Below are 11,418 nucleotides of genomic sequence, written 5' to 3' on the forward strand. Positions count from 1 at the left end.
GGAACACCTCTTGTCTATGGTTTCAAGTCTTGTGCCATTCAAGCAGAATATAGCACCTGCTTCAAAATGTGCACGGGCTAACTAATCTGCAAAGCTGTGGTCTGTTAAACTACACCTACTACCAACCAGATTTTTAAACTGCAAACTGCTATTTCATTTCTGGCTAATAAAACCATGTGCACATCTTTAAAAATCACCACATTTGTTTTGGACGTGAAATACCCATCTTCTGAGGGCTGGTACTTGTAGTGTCTTAGTGCCTGTTTTTACCTTCCCGTTTACACCTTGTGCCACAACATGCAGCTATTCTTTTAACAAAATGAATGCAGAGCTAAGGTATTATTTTTAAAAGTATTGTTGGCAGGGTACTAGTTAACCTAGAAAGTCTCAAATATTGCATATTCCCCCTTCTTGCCTGTGTAAGAAATCTAAAGGATTCACAGAGTGAAACTTTTTCTTTTTTTAAAAAAAACATCAAATGAGTTGAGCTCATGGATTTCAGCTGAAGGCACATAAAGTACCCCTCGTGGACACAGTACTGAGCAAACCAAACCCCTGTCATGCATCTGTACAAACTGGCCATTCTAAATGTGAATTGAAAATGAGTCAAGTATCTTGATTTTAGAAGAAAATGGATTTTAGAGACGCACATCAGACGCGTTAGCATAAATAAATGATAAACACAGATCAATCAATAATCCTTGTAGCAGTTGCAGCTGGAGGAGACCTTCTGTCAATGATATTAGAGAACATTCCTTTTTTTTTTTGGTACTGTTTCTTTTAAACTATTAAATCCAGGCAGCAAGAGCAGAGCTTCAATTTAATTACTGTCTACGTTGTTCAACAACGGAAACAATACGGAGCACCATAATTCTGCCCCTTGCCTCCCCAAATTACCATTCACATGAACATTTAAATACCAATTCATGACTGGCACGAAGGAGGGGAATTGCAACCTGGAAATCAACTAACGAAAGTTAATTTTAGTTAAATATTATTCGAGAACCTATAGGCATTTCACCTGATGTTTTGTGGCAGGTCTGATGGCACGGATGTAAAACAAGCACGAGGTTAGTGGCTGCTTCTGCTCCCTGGTAAATGAATTCCTCCATAAGATTCAGGTGGGGAAAGATCAGCACACAAAGAAACTTAAAACCAAATCCGCCTTTTTAGTGAAGGTTTGGGGTTTCCTGACGTGAGTATTACAGGCCTCTGTATGAGCTTCTCTCTGCAACATTCTGAATTACCTATTATTTATCATGGAAAACCTATGTACAGAATTAGAACATAGAAATATCCTGAAAATTCTGGATTATAGTTTTTCATTTATTTATTTCTCAATTAAAAAAAAAATCTTCTGATCTTTGTGTAACTGCCTTTGTGATTTGTCTGCAAGACATTTGTTATTATAGAGAGTGATCATGAACGAATCTTAGGAATATGTTTGTATATATAACAAGCATTTTAAATTACAAATCCATACAGCATGTATTTATGAGTGGTTGTATACAGATACATATGTATTTTATTTTTACATCTCTGAATGAAATTCTTTGACATAATAAAAAAAATAATCCCAGCTGTAAATAATTTTTGTTGGACTCAGTGGGGTTGTCTAGTATAACCTGGAGTTTTAATTTAATTATATACCCATTGATTTAACACAGCTACACAACTAAAGCAATGCAAAAATCTTATTTCATACATTATGTATATGTGGAGAGACCCACACGCACACACACGTACACAGCAGCACAAATCTGCCACCCTGACTCATGCCGAGAAGAAGTTTCAATTTCGATTTTGATGTAAGTAGAGGCAGCAGGAGCAGGCCTTACACAAAAGTAATATGTTATTAGACTTGGCTTGATAGCCATCATTTTACATTTGTTAAACCCCACTATTTAAGGAATAAACAGCCATTTCACAGTTTCTGTGAAGTGGTAAGAAGCAGGCAATTACATAAAATTAGTTGTGTGTAAATCTCTTTCTATGGAGATGGAGAAAAATGTCTGTCAAATTCCTCTTTCTTCCCACACCTTCCAGTAGCTTTGACTCCTCACACTGATGTTTCATTAGCAGTTAGAGGAAGGTGACTCCGCTAATAATTTTCAGCACCATTTCTCTTACGAGGAACAAAGATGATGTAAAACCGGTAAAAATCACACTTTATCGCGAAGCATTTTACTGAGACCTGCTCACCGCTCCTTCCTGAGCAGCACATAAAACACCAGCGCCCGGGCTGCAGCTCCCAGAAACGGCGATCACAAGGTGCCTGATACCGACCTCGGCTGCGATGGCCAACCCGGCTGCGGGAGCAAATCCCGAGCCAGGCAGCAACGCCTCCACGGGTAAGGATAAGGTTTGCGGGAGTCATCTCCTGCTATACAACATTCCTTTTATGACGGTATGGCAGCGGTCATGTCAGTAACTGGTTGTCTTCTGCTCAACTAACCATCATGTGTTTATACAGCTCATTTTGCCCACATGCTATCCCATGCTTTTGTTTTTTTTTCTAAGGGAGTAAGAAAGGGAGGGCGGATACTTTTTGAGTTATTTCTATTGTTACCTTTCTGAACTCACCACAGCATGGAAGTAAGAGATTGGGAATGAGCCTCAGTTTCAGCACCCCTTTGCCTACGGCATGCAGCGGGATCAGTGGGAACAGAAGAGAGAACTTAAAAAGTGGTCTGGCATATTCAAAGGAAATAGGACTGTTTTCTTCAGGCTGGCATTTCTGAGCGTTGTGAGCCACATCAGTGCATAGGGATCGCCACCACTGCAAATCAGCCCAGAAACTCACCTCCTGAACTACTGCGTTCACTAACCGTAGTTGTAAAGACAGAGGACAGTGCAAACAGCCTCGTAGCGACTGTGAGGGAATAAACCCCCTATAAATCACCCTGCCTCTTAATCCAAGTAAGTAAGGAGCCAGATATTTTCCTGAAATAGAGGATTCATATTAAAAAACCCTCCCTAACATGTTCTACTTAAAGCCAAAACCAACATCCACTGAAGAGATCAGCAAACCTTTTAGCTTTGGTCTCAGCTGAGCTAATAACCACCTCACCTCCCTACACATGGATATGTCGTCTTCTTGTTCTACCCTATCTCGAAGCAAGGAATACCACAGGGTAGCTATGTATTGTCTCAAAAGAAAAAGTCCTTTTACTGGTTTGAAATGTGCTGAAATTCAGCTTCCTTAAAGGTCTCTCTGTAAATAAATAAGTAGTGAATAAATCAGAGTGGCCTGTTCACTTTCTTTACAATCTTTCATTCATTCCTGTAGTTTCCTCTTACGCTTGCCTCCAGATTAAACAAAATCGTTTCAATTTCCTTCTAGTGAAATCCTGCACATGTCGGATCCCTTTTTCATATGCCCGTGAATCCTCAGTCTCCAGTGCACATTTCTGAGACAGGACAGCCAGGATGTAGCAGCATACACTCAGTGAAGACAGACCTTTCCTTTGTTAATGCTACCATAATGTCTTTAATGTTAACCATCCTGCTCCGTGCTTCCCTTGTTATCACGCCTTCGTTAGCAGTGGTTTTCATTAAACCATCCACAGTGAAGTCCGGTCTTTAGTCCTGGGTGGACACTGTTACCTCAGGGCCCAGAAATACGTCTTTGTATTTTAAATACAGAGTAAGTCAGAAATACTAGACAGACTGAACGACAACGATAACACCACCCATTTAATGCTTTCTATTAAAGCACTAAATTTGGTTATTCTGTGACTCAGCGAGGGTTGCCTATTAGGATGGGTGGACCAGCTGCTTCCACCAGGTAACACAGTGGTCTTTTTAATACATTACACCTCACAATATGCTGTTAAAACTCCCCTAGGTTGGCTGCCTTGTTTAAAATTCATACAACCAGGGAACAAAGGTCAGCTGGAGAAAAAAATGTAAGCACTTTATTTTACTATTGAAACTTACATAATTTGCAGGCAAACCAAGCTGCTTTACACAAAAAATATCAAGTTCATCACAGATGCCTTTAGAATGATCTGTCTACTGATGCATATCAGCTTTTTTGTCTGGATAACCAATAGTTTACAAGGAAAAAATGGTAAACTGCCAGAAAGGTTGTAGAGATAGCTGTAAACATGAGAATCAATTTAGGTTCATTACTACTCGCAAAACCTATATGATATTGGACAGCATTAATTCAAAAGTAGCACAATTAATGGAGATCAGATACCCTAATCTTTCACTTCATGCAACTTGCTAATCTAAAGTGAATTAAAAGCACCTACGAACACAGTTTGCACAGACCTTTAGCAGCTTTGATATTTCACAGGGCAATTTCGTGCAACCTTTAATTTTTAGTGCAGTGTTTTCCATTTGTAGTGTATCACTTCAGAAGGGGCTACCCTAAGTATTTTAAAAACTCCATTAATATCACTTAAACTGGAATTTGTAAGCGAAGCTGTAAAGAACCACCTTACAGAAGAGTTTCCCTGCCCAAATCACAAAGAGGAGAATTTTAAGCAACGTGCAGCAATTTCCAGCACTGTGACACTTTGCAACTTGGTTTATATGCCTCTGCATCGCCACTGACGAAAGCAAAACATCCAACTCAATTTCCACGTTCAAAAAGGTAAAGATGGCTATTTTTGTGATTACTCATGTAAGATCTTGTCCAGATTTATGTTAGCACTTCTTCTACTTACATAAGTAATGCTTTGAAGTAAAGTTGAAATATTTTCTTCTCTCTCAAAGTAAAACACGCCATTTTATTGTCCTCACACTTACACGCTGTTGCTAGGAAGACACAACTCTGCTACAACCTAATTGTCTGCTATTTAGATATGGACTCATGAATCCCATATTTTTATTCTAAATTTAAGTTCAGTCATTGTAGCTAATGTCCTTGATGCTATCTCAAATTGCTGTCATTACACGGATCACTAGAAATTGGAGGTAATAGTAAAAAAGAAAAGAAAAAAGAAAGGCACAAAATTAGATGATGGATAAAGGTTTAATCAATTTAATTTTATCACCAAATCCAGTCCCTTCCTCTCGAGCTGTCAGGGAATGAGATAAGCGGACCACATCTCGAAGCACGGCACAATCCCGTCGTGGAGAAGGAGTTGTGTCCCTGAACCTAGCCAAGATGAAACATGCTCATTTATTACTTTGGCGTTGCAGGATGATGAAGAACCAAGCTGGTTTCCTCCCTCCGTCCTCAGCACAATCTTTCTATTTCATTAATTTTTCATGGAATTTCATTTCACAATCATTTTGCCTCTCGCATCCCTTTGCTGTCCTTATTTAGTTTATTCTGTCAACTTTTATTTCACATCCCGTTGTAGCAGCAGCAACCTCAGCCATGGCTTTCTGCCGCAGCATCACGGATACCTGATTCTCTCCCGTTTCCGATAATTAACTTTAATCACTAGCTCTGCAAAAATGGCATTACAAATAAGGTGCTTTACTCGTTGTCATGTACTGGCAAATGATTAAGAAGTGGCATATTTCCAACCACCCCTTTCATATTTAGTTTCTATATGTTGATTTCCAAGAAGTTGCCGAAGGCTGCTGAAGTGCGGCCTTTTTAGCATTATCAGTAAATGGCGACTCTGCTTTTGTCTAGTCTGCTTTTACCACTTATGCCCCAAAACAAACTTTCTGTTTAAAGTCTATACCATCCTATCTGCACAAAATCTGCTGAGGCCACTGTGCCAAATCCTGCCAGTGCTCTGGCATATTCCGAAGCCTTGGAATAAACAAAGCAAGAACCCCCCAATCCAGCCCCTTCTGTTAAATCCCTAACATTTAAAACGGATTTCTCTAACTCACTAAGCACGTTTTTCTAACTCCTGATCATTCCCCTCTGATCATTTTAGATCATTTTATACACACTGATCAAAAAAAATAGGGAGAGAAAAATAAAATATCTGTCACTGCTTCTACACAAAATTAGTATGCAGATATTCTGACAAACATCCGTATTTATTTTTCATTTGGTCTTTGAGGAATCTGGATGTTTACTTCCCGTTGGGAGTTAAAACGCTTATTTTCTTAATGACAATGAAAATATTCCTACCTATACTAACTTAAGAAATAGCTATGAATATCCAAATATTTTAGCTTTTTAGCGTACTTTCTACAGGTAGTATAAAACTGAATGCAATTACTATGCAAATATACACTTGCAATGTAATACTCATTGCAAGGATATTTAATGATAACTCATGAAGGTAGGATCTTTATACCGAATGGTGGCTAGTTTTAATAAGCATAAAAATAAGGTGCATGCAAATTAATTACTGGACAACGTCTTTGTACTCTGGAATCACTCTCACGGTCTTACAATCTTCAGGGCTCAATTTGCATATATGGAAATTCTTTCTCCCTCTTGCAGCACATGTTTTTTATTGTTTTTTAGCCTAAATACACAGTGAATTTAGCTATTCAGAGAATGTTATTTGCTTTCCTCACTTGAACTTGCTTTCTGCCCTCAGGAAACTCCTCAAACAGAGCACCCAGGTATATGAGAAATGGAGCAAAGGGCTATACACAAACATGCTAATTTGTAATTCACACTGAGCCAGACAAAAGCATGAATAAATACCTGGAAAGTAAATCAGGAGAAAAATAATGCTACTATATAGAAAAAAATATTTGCTTCTACTACAAGGCATTCCTAGAGGTTTTATGAAGCAATGTCTCAATCTGTTTTTAAACACGGTTCATATGTAACATGTCTGATACAATATATTAATTGATATAAACAATCTGTTGAATCCATCTCCTTAAAGAGTGAGAATGTGACAGATAATTTTATTTTCTTATCCTGATTAATTCTCAATTCCAATTTAAGACTGGAGTGAATTTCTTTCCGTACACTTGCGCACAGATATCTGTGTGTGTGCATGCATACATATATGTGGGTATTTACATGCTTAAAAGCATCTGCTAAAAGTATTCTTGGTATAAACAATGAAGTAAGTGCTGGAGAATAGCTAGATGTGAGTGGTTTTGCTGTAACCCTTTAAAAAGGTTTTTCACAATTATTAAATAGAATAAATCTGCACAATAGTGGAGCACATATTAATTCTCATAAAGATGTAGTCATTTATGAGGCTAATAAACATTTTCTTGACTAATCTTCAGTATTCCCAATTTGTTAAATACTTCCTGTGTATTAGACATCATCAAAAAAGACACAGAAATATATGATAAGTAAACAAACTAGCATCACAGTTAAATCCAACAGGTTTAATATTGGGCGTGCCTCAAGTTACAGGCATTTTTGCCAGTATAAATCCATACGTGTGCATTTTTTTTAGTATATACTGCAAGTATATAGAAAAATTCTAAAAAATATGAACACAAGCATTGCTCCCTATAATTATTATACTAACCAACTACATTATTTGGAAAGTGGTTACAAGAGCACATTTCAAGGAATAAAAAATGAACTCTTCAAGTGCACAGCCTCTTATTGATATTGGTCAGTCAAGCACTTGCTAGAATGCCATCAGCCTCCAGCTGGGTATTCTGCAAATAGCTGTCATTACCAGGTTACTATTTAGCAAGTTTTCAGCTTTTTAAGACATACAACTTCCCCATTATTTTGGCAAAACACACAGCAACAAAGGAAGCAGCAGAAAACAAGTCTTACTAAAAGATCCTTACTTTTGTCTATTGGTTAAAAAGATTAACACTTACAATTTACCTTTATAACAAAGCACCTTCGCTCCATTACATAGGTGAATGAATCGACTCACTTCTGTTTGCCAAGCACAGGATAGCTAGGAGTAGGCTAAGTTTTTTAATTCCCTAAACAAGTAGTTTTGCTAGAACAAACAGAACAGACAGAAGTCTGTAGAGCACGACTTCAATACATGCAGACCTAAATACATTGAGTATGAGAGCTCTTCCTCTGCTCAGTGTTTTAAAATTTACTGTGTAGCGCAGCACGCAACAAAACCTTTGTCACCAGGTGTTATCACATGCTAAAGATTTGGAGTAACAAATCAAGGTTACACACATACTGCCACTACGACATATCTACACATTTGTTGTTTTTACTTGTGCTTAAGCCACTATTTGTAACTATGACTAGGAATAACACGAGAGGTTAGACATGAAAGTTAAAATCAGATTATATATAGTGAGAATCAGATTATATAGTCCTGCATTTGACCAGTTTTTTACTAGTTGCTATACAAAACCTGCTTAGACACCTTTCTAAAAAGTTATCAAGTGACATGCTTGTTGGCTCTAAGATAACCAATGATTAAAAGACACTTAGCTAACGGGGCCTCCAAATTCGAGTTTCTAGAATCGGAAGAAGAAATAGCACATCCAAAGCATCAGCTTGAGCTGGTGAGCTAGCTGACTAAAACTTATGCTAGTCCCACATAATGATGACAATTACAGATTAGATGAAATGTATGGCTTAGATAAACACCTCTCGTTAGCATCTTTGCAATCTAATGCATCGCAGTCGGGCACTTCTGGCACTCTCCTTCCTATATCAATTCATTTTACTTTAAAGTGTTCACAGTCTATTAACTTTGGCTGTTCAGGCAAAACATCAAAAATCAGGCAATAGTGTGTCATCCTCTCCGCAGGAGAAAACAGGACAGCGTTGAGAAGAGCTTTTATCTAGGGCATATCCACTGCCTGCAATGACATCCTGTAGCTTTACTTATCTAGATTATGACATTTAGTCTCTCTCTAACAAAGGTTTGTTTTCAGAAGCGGAATAACACCTTCGCACATAACTTCAGCACGGCAAAACTCAGCGGATCTTCACAAAAAAAAAAAAAAAAAAAAAAAAAGAAAAGAAAAAGAAAAGGAAAGGCGGTTCGCCAGCAGCAGCCTGCGAGGCGGCGGTCCGGGGCTCAGCGCGGCGCCCGGCTCGTCTCGCCGCCCCGGGCGGCTCTGCCCTCCGGCCGCGCCCGGCACCAGCCCCTGCGCCCCGCGGGTGCCGGCCAAGCCTCCGCGCAGCCCTGCGCCCGTCTCGGCGGCCGCAGGAAGGCAACTGAGAAAAAACGGAATCAGTTGCGGTTTTATGTGGAGCTGGCGACGCTGCGGGGCAGCGCCCGGGGGCTCCGGCCCCCGCGGCCCAAAGCGAGGGGGGAGCGAGCATCTCCCTTCTCCAGACGACAGCCCTCGCTCTCCCCGGCACCCGCCGGGTCGCAGCAGGTACCGGCCCCGCTTTGCTGGGCAGATCTTCCTGGCAGGGTGATGCGCGCCCTGCCCCGGCCGTCGGGGCAGGGATCAACCCAAAGGCCACTGCCAAGTGCCCGGTTGCTAAATACAAGCACGCTGAAAACAGGAGCAGACGGTGTGTCTGTGCGTGAGAATGCACACGTGGGAAAGACGGGCAGCAAGAGAGAGGGGGAAAAAAAAGAAAGAAAAAGAAAGCTCCCTTACCTTTCCTCTTCGATCTCCTCCTCCGCCTTCTTTTGGACTTGCATTTCAGCTGGCCGCTGGGCCCTCCGGCCGCTCTGCCGGTCCCCAGCACGGAGGTCATGGCCGCACCCGGCGCCGCGCCGCGCCGCGCTCTCCCTCCGTGCGCTCTCGCCGCTTCCCGCGGCTGCTTTTATAGCGCGGTGGGTCGGGCTCGGCGGCGCGGTCCTGCCCAGCACGCCGCCTGCCACCCGGCAGCGCCGAGCCGGGCTGAGCCGAGCCGCACCGAGCCGAGCCGAGCCGCGCCGAGCCGAGCCGAGCCCGCCGGGGAGCGGCCGGGGCGCGGCGCAGCCCCGGCGCGGACGCCCGGCGCGGTGCTGCTTCTGGCCCCGCGGCGAGTTGCTCGGCGCCGGCCACTTTGAAGGCGGCCCCGCGGGGGTGCGGGGGCCGGGCCCGCCGCCGCCGAGGCTCCCGCAGCCCAATCGCTCCTGCCGGCCCGCGCTGACATCAGCTCCGAGGCGGCTCCCCCCGCCCCGCACCCGGCGGAAAGCGGGGCGGAATGGCCCCGGGGGGAGCGAGAGCACCCGCCGGCTCACCTGCGGGGAGGGATGCTGCCGACGGGATTTCAAGCCTTTTTTTTTTCTTTTTTTGCTTTAGACCATGTGGACCCTGAGCATTGTGCTGCCAGAGATGCCGCCGCTATCTTCCCCGACCAAACACTTACTAACTAGTTCATTAATTGCAATGCTCATTGTTTCCAGGGAAGGGATATGAGTTGCTGTCAAAGGATCCCTGTATCCACAAACCTTGTGCGAGTGGCTAAGTATAACAACTCCCATTCAGTCTCCGGTTATTTTTAAGGTATGTGCTCTGCTAAATTCACAAGCAAGGGCAAAAGCTCTGTGGAAAGGGGAGTGTGTTGTCGCTCGGACTGATACGTTACCGGTCTGCAGTGCCTCGTTTAGGCAACTACGCAATTAAAGTGTCTGGAGCAGAGGGGCTTTTACGGAGAGGACAGATGACAGCAGCATCGCTTTGAAAAGCTTGACCACAAAACGTGTTACACGTTCATTACAAAAAGCCAGGGTATGCAACAGATAAGCTACCGCTTTAAGTTACAAGGCACCTACTGCTTATATGCCTTTCCCTCCTTAGTTATCGTCTAACTTAAAAATACATATCTGGAATCCTAAGCAGTGAATGGAAAGCAGAATATCAGGAAAAAATATGCTAAATATTTAATGCCATCATTAGTTCCTACTCCATTCGCAGTCAGCTGGAGGAGCACAGTAAAACGCTGTTTATCAGAACTCCTTTAATCTCAAACTTCCTCTTGCTGGAATGTAGGTTACCCAGCTCCTGCTGTTAAATACATCCGCTGTAACTCTCCCAGCTATTAGAAACCCTGGTTTAGGCCTCTGCCACTTTTGGGTTAAGCAGAGCTGCACACAAAACAGATTTTCAAAGGAAATAAACAAAAACGTTTGATAAAACCCTTTAAAACTGCTCGGTTAAGCCAGGATTCAAATGGCACACTCGAACCGAGATGATGTCACCCTCGTACCCCATCTGCCACCAAGCAGGTTGGCTGTTTTTGCTGCACTTGCATACATGAAAATGCCCCATGTACCCTCAATTTAAGCTATATGGCACAGTACAAAATACAAAAGGGGACTGGCCCTAGTTCTTCACCAGATCAGGGAAGAGAACCTGTGAATTTAGACCAGTGATGTTTGGATTTCAAATATAACTCAGGGACCCCTTCATGGAAGTAGGTTTTTGCATATGCATCTTTTACAGGTTACTGGGTGCTTTTTCTTAATGCATACACATCACCCAAAAGAATCAAACATTTGAACCACTGGAGAGCTTACATAAGCATGTCTTTAAAGAGCTTCTTCCATCCATTTCAGGGAGAAGGACATGTCTGAGGGAAACCAGTGAGATAATCACTATTTTTTTTGTTTCTTTTTGGCTTGAGTTCCAGCCTTTCTCTGCTTTTCCTTCTGGTTTCTGTTGTCCTGACCACTGCTCACCCTCATCTAT

The 11,418-nt window shown here is 42.1% G+C and overlaps 1 protein-coding gene across 1 annotated transcript in view; it reads right to left on the bottom strand.

Moving 5' to 3' along the window:
* ADARB2 (adenosine deaminase RNA specific B2 (inactive)) overlaps nucleotides 1–9,642 on the bottom strand; it is a 326,098-nt gene extending 316,456 nt beyond the window's left edge. The window contains exon 1 of the mRNA XM_026103332.2: nucleotides 9,397–9,642. Within this exon, the coding sequence (XP_025959117.2) occupies nucleotides 9,397–9,496 (100 nt within the window). The 5' untranslated portion in view covers nucleotides 9,497–9,642. The remainder of the gene's footprint in view (nucleotides 1–9,396) is intronic.
* Between the last annotated feature and the right edge of the window lie 1,776 nt (nucleotides 9,643–11,418).

Source organism: Dromaius novaehollandiae, chromosome 2 (assembly GCF_036370855.1).
Source record: "Dromaius novaehollandiae isolate bDroNov1 chromosome 2, bDroNov1.hap1, whole genome shotgun sequence".
Lineage (NCBI taxonomy): Eukaryota > Metazoa > Chordata > Aves > Casuariiformes > Dromaiidae > Dromaius > Dromaius novaehollandiae.